The sequence below is a fragment of the Ascaphus truei genome, chromosome 12 (genome assembly GCF_040206685.1).
Source record: "Ascaphus truei isolate aAscTru1 chromosome 12, aAscTru1.hap1, whole genome shotgun sequence".
NCBI lineage: Eukaryota > Metazoa > Chordata > Amphibia > Anura > Ascaphidae > Ascaphus > Ascaphus truei.
In genome coordinates this window covers 26,663,446-26,676,880 of record NC_134494.1, presented here as the reverse complement: position 1 = coordinate 26,676,880, position 13,435 = coordinate 26,663,446, and the positions used below count along the sequence as shown (strand labels likewise).

At 45.2% G+C, this 13,435-nt stretch overlaps 1 protein-coding gene across 1 annotated transcript in view; it reads right to left on the bottom strand.

Moving 5' to 3' along the window:
* The window catches only part of CTR9 (CTR9 component of Paf1/RNA polymerase II complex), a 28,792-nt gene extending 15,638 nt beyond the window's left edge, over positions 1–13,154 (bottom strand). Inside the window, exons 1-11 of the mRNA XM_075567103.1 lie at positions 12,998–13,154; positions 12,257–12,355; positions 10,427–10,666; positions 9,298–9,415; positions 9,043–9,132; positions 8,310–8,458; positions 7,250–7,357; positions 3,623–3,730; positions 2,585–2,821; positions 1,753–1,842; positions 1,517–1,645 (exon numbers count right to left, since the gene is read on the bottom strand). Of these exons, the coding sequence (XP_075423218.1) occupies positions 1,517–1,645; positions 1,753–1,842; positions 2,585–2,821; positions 3,623–3,730; positions 7,250–7,357; positions 8,310–8,458; positions 9,043–9,132; positions 9,298–9,415; positions 10,427–10,666; positions 12,257–12,355; positions 12,998–13,042 (1,413 nt within the window). The 5' untranslated portion in view covers positions 13,043–13,154. The remainder of the gene's footprint in view (positions 1–1,516; positions 1,646–1,752; positions 1,843–2,584; positions 2,822–3,622; positions 3,731–7,249; positions 7,358–8,309; positions 8,459–9,042; positions 9,133–9,297; positions 9,416–10,426; positions 10,667–12,256; positions 12,356–12,997) is intronic.
* Between the last annotated feature and the right edge of the window lie 281 nt (positions 13,155–13,435).

Genomic DNA, 13,435 nt, shown 5'->3' with positions numbered 1-13,435 from the left:
TAAAGCACAGAGTACACTGCGAGCGCTATATAACGCTATACATACAATGCATTGCAGCCCCTCTGATCCGAAAGTGATCGTTCATGGATTTCTGAAAAGCTACAGACATTATTCCCAGGGTTCTAGTTATCCCTCCCTAGGACCAAAAAATGACTAAGGCTGCGTCCACAGAGGGGGGGGCCGCGCTCCTCCACGCTGAGGTCGTCTGCGCAATCAAGAGCGATTGCATGAACTAGCAGACGAGCCAGCGTGCGCGATCGGGAGGCGGGGCACCGACGTCACTGGGCCAATAGCCCGAGAAGCGCCGACGTCATGGCGCCGTGACGTTGACGTTGCTTCGCTCTGATTGGAGGTTTTCAGCCGACAGCGCGCTCAGAAACAGGTTCTGCTGTCGGCTGAAAATCCTCAGAGGATGACGGGGCTCATCGCGGAGCGTCCGCACTGCTCAGCGCGGACTGTCCTTCTACGGACTCCGCCTAGTGGAGGTGACATCTGGGTGATTGAGGCCTTTTTTATATTTTTTTTAAACCAAAATCAGGCATAATTTGTAAACGTGGTGAACAGGCTCTCCCCCACCCCCACTTTATTTTATTGTCTCTCTGATAAGAACAGGGTGGGGTAAGGGAGGGTGCAATAAGGGGAAAGAAAACCCTTGACTGAAACACTTCCCCATTCGGAGGCTTCCCCCCAAGAAATGCAATTTCTATTTAACCCCCCCCTCCAAAGCAAAAACATGTTTGCCATTAGCACGGCGAGAGCAGTTTAGGGAAGCCAATTACCCTGTTAAATGTGTTATCAAAAGGTTCTTTCTGGCAGCAACGGGTGAATCAGACATTTACACCACGTCAATGTTTCAGTAGAAAAATGATACAATACAACGTCATGTAAGCTACTGAAGAACAGAATGTTTCCATAATAAGCATCCTTGGGACAGTCAAGCCCACGCAGGCAAATAAAAGGCCTTGTTACTCGTAAGCCCGTGATGGGATCTATTATTATGGAGACAATGCTATTAGCAGCCTTTGGCACAGCACTAGATCAACAGTCAATGCCAGAGGCATCTTTATCATAGCTCACAGGCCGCTCTGTACTAGGGTTGGGCGATAATAAAAGAATGCCCACGGTTACAATACTTATCGCGATAAACTACCAGTTTAAAAAAAAAAAATCAAGTTATCAAAATGTCTCTTAACCCCTTCCTCTCCCCCAAGAGACATTATGGCAGAGGAAGGAGGTTAAGAGAGACATTTGGGAGGGGGAGGAAAGGGTTAAGTGACATTTGGGGGAGAAAGGGGTTAAAACCGACACTGGGGGAGAGGAAGGGGTTTTAGAGATACTGGGGGGGGGGAAGAGAGAGAGGAAGGGACACCTTCCAATCACTATGGACCAGATCCCGATCAGAGGCTCCGACATGAAAAGCTCTCCCACTCAGGACTGTGCGCCTGTAAATTCTGCCACGCGCGTCTCCGCTTACGGTTACTACACAGGATGTGAATACACCAAGCCCCCCCCGCACCTTTGCTTCTCCCAGGTTTCCCAGTCGGAAATGAAGGGCGCCCACATTATTAAGGATCTCGGGCGGGACGTCGGCTTGGACCTTCTCCTGCAGGATGCGCGTGGCGGTGCCATAGGCGGAGAGGGCGTTCTACAAGCGGAACACAACGTTATATACAGTGACGTTTGTACAGAAAACATGGCGCCAAAGAGGCAAAAGGTCAAAATCGCGCCATGCGTCACCGACAGGGCAAGTACCTGAATGTCCGTCTGTTCCAAGATTTGTGCCAATTCAATCCAGGCCTCCACGTCATCTGGATACTGCTCCGTCACCTTCTTCAGGTGGCTCTGAGGAATGCAACAAGAGCCCTAGTTAGGAACTCACCCCATGCCAGGAAAAAACTGTACTTGAATGAAACGAGATAGATGGAGATTATATAAAAAAGAGTGTATCCCTCACTAAAGGGCAATTTTTAGAAAACGATCTATATATTTTTTAACATTTAAATTATTACGGTTGTCAACTACAGTTTTTCAAGTGCTTAAAGCGGCAACACAGGTTTCATTTATTTGTTTTTTTTTATTACAGGATTGAAGCAGGGGGTCTCCGGAGATGAACTGCGTTCATTTCAGCTCCGGGGCCCCCCTAATTCCAGAGATACTTGCCTCCGGAGCAGTGCCGGTATCTATGCAGGCAGGGAACTATGGGCCCAACAAAATGGCGGCGTTTAAATGTCCTGCGTCACGCTGGCCAATTGGAAACCGTGACGTCATCCGGTGCGGCTTCCTATTGGGCCTCGTGACTGGGATATTTAAACTGCACCTCCTACAGAGGTAAGTATCTCAGGAAGCAGGGGGTCCTCGGAGCTGAAATTAAGGTGGGTTCAGCTCCAGAGACCCCCTGCTTCAATCCTGTAATAATAATACAAAAATTAAATTTGTACTGCTGCTTAACAGTTGTCTGTCCTATAACAGCAACAGTCACTTCTTCCGTAGCGCCATCGGGATGGCGACACACTGCTTTAAAGCCAATAGAAACTCACGCATACTTTGCAAGTTGTCGTTCCAAGTAAAAACACCGCTTTGTTACCTTTGCGATGTCCCGTTTCTCTTGATCATCAGAAGCGGCGTAAAGCGATCCGAGGATTTTCATGGTCTCGTAGTTGTTGGGATAGGCCTTGAGCACCTTTTCGAAGCACTGTGCTGCGTTCTCCTTGTCCCCTCGGTAAATGTACATCTGGCCCAAGCCAAAAAAGGGCAACACGAACGATGCAGAAGCAAACTGGGTGGCTTGGTAGTAGTACTGGAAGGCCTGGTCGTAATCCTCCTGGGATTGAGAAACAAACACGATTAGGCCCAGTGTTTCTCCATGGTAACAGGCCCAGTGTTCTCCATGGTTCCAGGGCCAGTGTTTCTCCATGGTACCAGGCCCATTGTTTCTCCATGGTACCTGGCCCGTGCACACCTGAAGGCCCCCTAACATTAACAGTTAGGCCCAAGGTGGCGGCGTTTTGGTCGCAGCCAAACGTACCATTCCAACTACATGGGGCTAGGGTCTGCCTGCTCACTCTGCAGCCCAATATACCTTAACCCTTTCACTCCAAAAAACAGGACCTGCAACACATCCCAAGGACACAAACCAGCAGAGATTTCTAAATCTGTATGCAACAGATCACTATGTTATATATCAGCCCTTTGGTGCAAGAATAACCTGAAATGCACGCCAGAGCACACGCACGCCAGAGCACACGCGCGGCAAAAAGAGTAAGAACAAAGAACTCCAATTATAGGGCAAAATATATAAAAAAATAACTGACCTTGAGGTTATGTCTATGTTCTGGAAACTTTGTGATGGTCCAGTGTCCAACTTCTTCTATGGCATGGGGGCTTTCAAAGGACAGATTGGGAAGACACTGCAGACCAGTCTGCTGGTGTAGTATTTAACGCGTATCTGGTACAACAGCCTACTCTGATTCTATTATTTATTACCATTAGCAGAATGATGGTATGCAAGAGTCTACTTAATCCCGGACCCAGGCGTCTCCAAGGCTCTGAAACTCAGGAACAGGCCTTGAACAGCACATGGGATTCGCAACAACCCGGCAGCTGTTAGACTGTCATGTTTTACCTGTACGTGGAAAGATCTGGCCAGCTGGTAGCAGCTCTCTGCCTGCATGGCTTCTACCTCTGTGTTATGGAAAGCGTGAAGGGCCAAGTGCTGCACTTTGCTGTAATCCTGCAAAAGAAGAGGAATTGTGAAAGAGTTCTTTTAGCAGCACCAACCATGTTCAGACGACATACATATGCAAGCTTAACCCCGGGAGAGGAATCAAGGTCATACAAAGGTTTCAGTGGACAAACGATCATTTACTTACACACACACACACACACACACACACACACACACACACACACACACACACACACACACACACACACACACACACACACACACACACACACACACACACACACACACACACACACACACACACACACACACACACACACACACACACACACACGTTACATAGTAGATGAGGTTGAAAAAAAAGAAAATAAATGCCTTCCTGACTCCAAAAATTGGCAATCAGATTACTGCCTGGATCAACATCCTTCCCATGTTTACTTATTTGGTATATCCCTGTATACCTTCCCAAAAAGATGCCCAACAATTTTTTTTTAACGATATCTATTGTATCTGCCATCACAGTCCCCATTCCACATTTTAACTGCCCTTACTGTAAAGAACCCTTTCCTTTGTTGCTGGTGAAATTTCCTTTCCTCCAACCTTAAGGCCCGTGGGATGAATAGTTCTTTTGAAAGCTCCTTGTATTGTCCCCGAATATATTTGTATATAGTTATCATATCCCCTCTTAGACGCCTCTTTTCTAATGTAAATAAATCTAATTTAGCTAGCCTCTCCTCATAAGTTAGAATGTCCATCCCCTTTATTAATTTGGTGGCTCTTCTCTGCACTCTCTCTAATTCCATAATGTCCTTTCTTAGGATTGGTGCCCAAAACTGTACTCCATATTCAAGGTGTGGTCTTACTAATGCTTTGTAAAGGGGCTTAATTATGTTCACCTTCCTTACATCCATCGCCGTTTAAATGCAAGATAAGAGCTTGTTTCCCTTTGCAGCTACTGCATGGCATTCGGTACTATTGCAAAGCCTGCTGCTACAAGCAATTAATACTTCTCCATTAAGGATTCTCCTCATTGACCCTCATTTAATGTAGCCTGTTTATTCTTGTTGCCCAAAAGGCATTAATCTGTTTTAACTGCCATTTACCTGCCCAAGTGTCCAGCCTCTCCAAATCCTTCTGGAGAGAAATTACATCCGGCTCTGATTCGACTACCTTACACAATTTAGTGTCATCAGCAAAGATGGAGACTTTGCTCTCTATGCCAACCTCAAGGTCATTAATAAACAAGATAAAGCAAGGGTCCCAGTACCGATCCGTGAGGTACTCCACTCACAACTTTAGCCCAACCTGAAAAGGTTCCATTTATTGCAACTTTCTGTTGTCCATCCTTCAACTAATTTTCAATCCAGGTGCAAATACTTTTACGGAGTCCAATTTGCTTTATTTTGTACATTAACCCAGGGTTGCGCAAACTTTTACTCCTGTGCCCCCCTGCCTCTTGTCCCCCGGTGCTCGCGCCCCCCTCTTCGCTCAGTGCGGCGTCAAATGACGTGCGGGGTCATGTGACGCCACGGCAAATTATGCCACCTTGCTATGGCAACGCACGCGTGACATCACGCCACATGACCCCTCAGCATCATTTGTGACGCCGCCTTGCCATGGAGACGCTTCCAGACGCTGTCTGAAGCAAGGTAAGTTGAGCTTACAGGGGCCTCTGCAACCGCCTGCGCCCCCCCCAGAAAAATCTCGCGCCCCCCAGTTTGTGCACCCCTGCACTAACCTCGTGTGGAACCGTATCAAAAGCCTTTGCAAAATCTAAGTAGACCACATCAACTGCCTTATCTTGGTCTAAATTCCTACTTACCCCCTCAAAGAAACTAATACGGTTAGTTTCGCATAACCTAACCTTCATAAATCCATGCTGACTATTACTGTTAATTTTGTTTTCCATTAGGGATTCTTGAATATTATCCTGTACTAAACCTTCAAGTACTGTAGCTTCCCCAGTATTGATGTCAGGCTTACAGGTCTGTAATTCCATGGCTGTGATCTAGCTCCCTTTTTAAATATAGGCACTAGGTCTACTTTACACCAATCTTGTGGTACTGAGCCTGTGGAAATTGAGTTCTTGAATATCAAATGTAATGTTTGGCTGAACTCAACTCCTTAAGAACTCTTGGATGTATGCCATCAGGTCCATGTGCCTTATTTACTTTAATTTCGTCAAGCCGCCTATGAACTTCTTCCTCAGTCAACCAATTATTCGTTAATATAGCGGTTGTGGCTCCCTCCTGCGGCACTACTATTGCACTTGATTGTTCCCTAATAAACACAAAGGCAAATAATTTGTTTAATACCTCTGCTTTTTCCTTATCTCCAATAATCTGCCTGCCCATCTCACACTGAAAGGGTCCTATATTTTCTTTTCTATTTTTTGTTAATCAAAAGATATTTAAAGAACTTTTTAGTGTTGATCTTACTTTTTATTGCAATCCTTTTCTCATTATCCATTTTTGCTAATTTGATTGCCCTTTTGCAACTTTTGTAACATTCCTTAGAATTCTGATACGATGTCTCTGTCCCTTCTCATTTTAAGAATCTAAACGCCTTCCTCTTCGTGTCCATTTCCTCCCCTACCTGTTTATTTAGCCACATTGGTTTAGACTTATTTCTTTTGTACTTATTACCCAAGGGTATACACTGATAAGTGTGCTTTTCTAACAATGTTTTAAAGACTGCCCATTTATCTTCCACATTTTCCCTGCAAAAACATCATCCCAATGTATTACTATTAGATTAGACCTCAGTTTATTAAAATCTGCCTTCCTAAACTTTAAAGTCTTTGTTGAACCCAAGTCATATGGTTTTTGACAATTTCTTTCAAATGAGACCATGTTATGATCACTGTTACCCAAATGTTTCCGGACTTGAATATTTGTTATTACTTCTACATTGTTTGCTATTACCAAATCCAGTATTGCCCCTCTCCTTGTTGGTTCCTCAATAATTTGAGTCATGTAATTGTCTTTAAGCACCCCCAAAAACCTGTTTCCTTTGGTTGTAATGCTAATCTCATTGCCCCAGTCTATGGCTGGATAATTAAAATCACCCATTATGCAAACATGACCTACTTTTGATGACTTCTCCATTTGCAAAAAGTATTTATAACAGTGCAATTACCTGGGTTAAAATGGTCAGGAGCCAGCGCGGTTCGCGCTTTATCGTGGCTGAAACGGCGATACCTGCCATTCAAGTCAATGGCAGATATCGCTGATTCGGGCGCAGAACGCGTTGGGTGACTCCCGGCCAATGCAAGATAAAAACAGCAGGATTTTTGGCAAGCGGTGATCCTTCCCTTCACCAACGACAGATTGGAATCTAAGACTAAATCAATGAAAATTGGAGACGCTCGTTTACAACTTTATTTCAACAGCTACCAAAGTGAACATGGAACAAATGCAAAGCTAATTCACATAGCTTTTACATTGGCAATCGCCTGCAAGAGGTTCTGAAAGTCAGATCTAACGTCACAGCCTAGAATTACATTGAAGAGGGATGATTTAAAAGAAACATAATGAAGATAATAACCGGTCCATCTTATCTCACCTTTTTGAAGAAGAAGTGGTTGGCCAAGTGATTCAGCACCATAGGGTTACTGGGATCAATTGTGTAAGCTTTGGAGAGGAGTTGTACGCCGTTTTTAATGGAGTCCGCCTGTGGAAACAATTTAGTTAGTTGTCACCATCATTTATACAGTGCGGACGCATTGCGTGGCACGTACCATGGAACACAACCGCACAAGATTTAGCAGAGATACACGAGATAACAGGATCCGTACTTCAATGAGCTTAAACTATAGCAGAACAGTGTAGACACGATATATGGAAATATTTACAGAACTGCAGCAGTCATCAATGATGGTAATATCCAAGTGAATGGAGGTTAGAGGTGGCTAACGAGTATGTATGTATGCATGTCTTTATTAAGCACCATTAATGTACATAGCGCTTCACAGTAGTAATACATGTGACATAATATAAATAACAAATAATACGAATAACAATAATAATGGGAAGAAGTGCTTCAGACATAAGTGATAATTAGGAAAAGGAGTCCCTGCCCCGAAGAGCTTACAATGTAATTGGTAGGTAGGAAGAACGTACAGAGACAGCAGGAGGGCGTTCTGGTAAGTGCGTCTGCAAGGGGCCAAGGTCGCTGTATGAGGTGTATAGTATCAGTCACGGAGCTACTCATACGTTTCATTAAGGAGGTGTGTTTTAAGATGGGTCTTAAAAGGTGGATAGATAGGGTAGCAATAATGTGTCATAACTGGAAGAGCGTTTGCCATCCATCTCCTTGGGAAACCCCAGACAGACCAGATTTTAGAAATAACCAGTTATTAAGCACACGTGTGCACTTACATGCGAGTGGTTGGTTACCCACAAAGTATGAGCTGGGTGGGATAGAGAAGGTTGGCCTAGAAGCAGAAAAACTCATCTTATAACAAACAGCCCTGGAAACCGGCTTGGAGTAATTCACTGAAAGTGGTGCAGAGCAGGTAAAGCAAGAGACTTTTTGTAAGGGCAAGATGTCAATTATCTGTGTTATGTTATAAATAATAAATATATAAAAATAAATGTGTTTATTACTGTAAGTTGCCACCAACCTCTTTGTTGTTGAGTTCCAGGACAGCCAAACCAACCAAGGCACCAACGCACATCGGGTTCAACTCAAGTGCCCGGCCAAATGCCAGACGGGCTTTATCGAGCTTGTTCAGCTTTACGAAGCAATGACCCATACCCAACCGCACACCAGCTGCAAGACACGAATATCAACAGCAGGGCGATGTTATCCTTTACATTGTTCTCAAGAATATGTTGTCCAATCAAAGCTTGTACATGGGGCAACCATGGTTGTTCTCTAGGCTGACTAGAAAACTATTACAAACCAACGTAAAGCTTCAGGGGCCAATCAGACATCTAAATTACAAAAACAAACGCTGGAAAGCAAATAGTTATTACCATTATGTAATTACAATAATGCTGATGGAAAGCTGTTGCCTAAGCTGCCCAAAGTATGATCCATAACTACGAAAAAGGCAACATGAACTGCCCTCTAGTCCAACTCATATCAGGACTCCCTGCTCTTCTGTAGATGACTCACCAAACACAAGTGGAGAACCATATCCTTTGGTATATAAAGCCATACACACTTACTGTATAGAACAATACAAGATCAAAATGACCCTGACTCGCAACCCAATTATGTTACTGCAAAGCGAGACCTGTTAATTTGTCAGCGGCTCTAAAGTAAGCAAGAGTGAGCTTCAGTCAACCCAATGCCTTGACCTGGTCACACATCCTCTCCACATTGTCACAAGTAGAAGTGATGAGACTTACCAGGGCAGCCTGGGTTAGTTCGCAAGGCTTTCTTATAGTAGGCGAGAGCACCTCTGTAATCCTTCTTGTTAAAGGAGATGCAGGCTTTGCCTATGAAAATATAAATAGTAATGTTCAAGCCGAGGCAACGACGCGCACAGGACGTCAATCCCTATACAGTACAGAAAAGTTGACAAGACATTTGACAACTTCACCGCACAGCCAGTCCCTTTACCAGGGATGAATCTCTCTCTTTAATCTGCACACACATCTTACCAAGAAGAGCTGGGATATTATTTGGAGACTGGTTCAGCACGAAGTGGAACTGAGCGTCCGCCTGGTCCATTTTGTCACCCTCCAGCAGACAGAAACAGGCTCTCCCCAACAAGTGGTTCTGGACAGATCAAATTATTGGACTATTAGGTTGTCACCGTGATGAAGGGATCTCCGCAGGCTCAAAATCTTATGCACACGTCAACCTTGTACGATAGATATGATGGGCCAATAAAAAGTTTCACAGCCCACAGAGTATCTTACCATTAGGTTGGGTCATTTTAAAGCGGCAACTTTACCTAGGATTGAAGCAGGGGGTCTCCGGAGCTGACCCCCATTCATTTCAGCTCCTGGAAACCCCCTGCTTCCCGAGATACTTATCTCCGTAGGGGGGTGCCGGTAGCCGCTCTGGTTCGCTCGCTGGGGTTCACAATGGCCGCTTATCTAAGCTCCTGCGGGCCAATAGGAAGCCGTGACATCATCTGGTTTGGCTTCCTATTGGCCCACGTGACGAGGGAGCTTTAAACTTTGCAGAGATACCCTTGCGGAGGTAAGCATCTTAGAAGTGGCTCAGAGAGTGAAGACACCGACTCTGACAACAATGACACTGAGCGTGAAGCAGGGGAACCTGGTTCAATTCCCGGTGTCAGCTCCTTGTGACCGTGGGCAAGTCACTATCTCCCTGTACCTCACGGCACCAACAATCAGACTGTAAAGGGGCTGTGTCGGTAATAATCCTATGTGCTACATACTGTGCACTCTAGTGCAATTGTGATGCACCCAATGGAAGAAAAGTGCTAAATGAAATAAAGTTATTATTATCTCTGGAAGCCGGCGGTCTCGGAGCGGAAATTAATGGGTTTCAGCTACGGAGTCCCCCTGCTTAAAAAAAAAAAAAAGGCCGCTTGGATTGCTAAAAAAAATAGACTAACCCAATCTGAGCTGAAGGCACAGTTGGTTACTAAATGAACCATGATTCCTTTCAAGTAAACTTATTTTGGAAAGAGCAGCAGCAGCATCATCAACTCAGCATGCTGCACATTGCAATAAACCATTAAATGCCAGAAGATCAAGAAGAGAAACGCTTGCTTGGAGGAACCAAGACACAAAAGGTAGAGAAAGCGCCCTTTACCTGATCATACATGATGATTTTATCCGCCATGGTATAGAGCAGGGTGGCCTGGGTGATGAGTTCCTTCTTGTTGTCCTTGTTCTTCTCCTTGCGAGCCTGCTGCACGTAGTAGGCGGCCAGCGTATCCAGACATGTCATTTGGTCTTTCTCGTGGTCCCGGTAGTCTAAGTTGCCGTCGACGCGCGCCGCCTCCAGCAGCTTCACGAAATCCTCCGTCTTGCCCTGCTTGTAATACTCCAGCTGGAAAGGGGCGACATGTGCGATTGCAACAGTTGGCAACACGCGCACAAAAGGAAACCTCAAACTGCACATTCGTGTCAGAACCAAAATTCAAAAGAAAATATTTACACATGCTACATAGAATATACCGGAAGACAAATTCGCTCAGGTCCTGTTCATGAAACGTACTTATGAATGGATGTCCAGCATTAATTAATATTGGTTCACATGTCACCAGCTGTAAGGTAAAATGTAGCTGGAGTTTCTAACCAATATGAGATCTTGGTCAAAACAGTAAATTATTTGATGTCATTCTTAAGAGAATCTGTAAAATAAGACAAATAAAAGCATTTCGTGGCCATAATCCCCACTGCCAGGAGGCACCCATTCTGACATGAAAATATATTGTAGCACCTTGAAAGACTGTATAATGGTGTGTTCATGTTTAAGTTCACAGTAGACTCTTTCCATGTGCTCATTAGCAATAGATTCTGGAACCTTTAGGCCGCGTTTATAGTGCCGGCGACGCGACCGATGACGTCACCTGTCGCCAAAAGTTATATTTAAAGTTTGAGCGACGTCGCTGGAGACAAGGCCAGTGACGTCACCAAGGGGGAGGGCAGAGTGCAACAGGCGCTCTGGGATTGGTTTAGAGGCAGTCACATGTGGCGACTGTCTCTCCAAAAAAAATCAAATAACACCGACAACAAAATTTTTGGTCGCCATGTCGCGCCTACTATAAGCGCATGCGACGGATTCAATGCATTTGTTTTGGCGCGACGTCGCCAGGCACTATAAGCACAGCCTTAGGTTACCAAACAAGTGACCAGCAGAGGCTAGAAGGCTGAGCCAGCCAAACAATGCTCATGTCAGACACACAGGACTCCAGTGATAAAGAGGGCGAAATAACAGAGGAACAACTTTCCATTCAATATTAGAATATTGTTCAACATAGGATGCTAACTCTGCCAGCAGCTGTGGACAAAAGAAGCTTCTTGAATCATATTGCCAAAGTTCATGAATTAACGAAGCCAGTACATAAGAGAGTAAGCCTAAAAGATGTGACATCTGTCACATTTAACACTGACTAGGAAAAAAAAACTACATACAAGACAAATAAACTTTACAAAAAAGATACTGTAGATAACTGTGACCGTAGCGTTTTCACAGCCGACGTTATATGATATGTTACTAAATACCCATTCAAAAATAACATTAACAGAATTGCATATCAAAGCATTGCCAGCTACACAAGTAAAACAGGGAACTGGGGGAATGCAGTACATTCCAGGGGTGCGCAAACTTCTTGAGCTGTGCCCCCCTGCCCGGGACCCACAGCGTTCGCGCCCCCCCAAATGACTCGGTGTCAAATGACATCGCGGGTCATGTGACGACACGTGACCCCCCCGCGTCATGCCGAAGACCCGGCAGAGAGCAGGTAAGTGAGTTACAGAGGCCTCACACCTCCCCCGGCATTTAATTTAAATGCCGTGGGGATGAGCACGGGGCCTCTGTAACCGCCCGCGCCGCCGCCCCCCCTAGAAATTCTCGCGCCCCCCAGTTTTTGCGCACCGCTGGGTTAGACAACATTAATATATCAGGAATACTAACCGCCAAAGCAATCCATATGTGCAGTTGAGTGTGTTCCTGTTTGAGAATACTTATCACTTCATCCCCCTCCGGTAACTGATCAAAGTCAAGCTCGATGACCTGCAAAAGGAAAGATTAGTTCAAATGTCAATGCTGCATTATTATTATTGCATTGGAGAATTCAGATCCTGCGTCACTTCGACACTAGAATTCATCACAACACCAACATACACACTACATGTTTGGTCAAAACATTGGGAGGGACTGGTGCTTTAACCAATGTGTTTGCGGGGGGCCCCCCTGGGGCTTAACATACATGTAATTTGTGCACATTCCCAATTATTCCACCAGTTGTATGAGTTAGTTTAGGGTTTAGATGGGAGTGAGAGGCAAATTGTTTTGGGGCCCAGAGTTAAGTTGGTTTAGGGATTGGATCAGGACCAGAGTTGCTTTTGGGGTTGGATCAGGGTCAGAGAGGTCAGTTGCTTTTGGGGTTGGATCAGAGTTAAATTGGAATAGGGGTTGGATCAGGACCAGAGTTAAGTTGGTTTAGGGGTTAGATTAGGGTCCGAGTGAAGTTGGTTTAGGGATTGCTTAGCGGTGGGGTCAGAGATCAGTTGATTTCAGGTCGGATCTTTGCACAGATCTCTCACACAGAAGCAGATCAGGCGGGCACCGCAGTGCTGCTCACTCAGCACATCCCGGACAGAGACCCCCCCCCCGTCGGCTCACACCCCATCACCCGGATCACAGCCCGCTCACCTCGTCAGTGTCCCGGAGCGGGATCTCTATGGAGCCGCGCGACATGATGACCGTCTGACACCGGGCACCGGCCGCGTCTGCCTGGCCCACACAGCGGAGGAAACCGAGCGGTACGGCAGGCCTGGAGGGACAATCCCAGGCGGAAGTGACCTAGTGACGTCACGTGCACGCCGACTCAGAGCGCAGAACACAAAGCTCCAGAGCAGGAAGCAGAATGCAGTGCTATGAATGTGTAGTGTTGTGTGTGTATACTGTACAGGAAGAAAAAAAATATATATATATATCGCTACATATACGCACACAGGTACAAATATATGTAAATACATTACACAAGTATTTTTATATATATATATATATAAATATACACACACACACACACACACACACACACACACACATACATTACAACATACACACACATACAGACAGACACATACA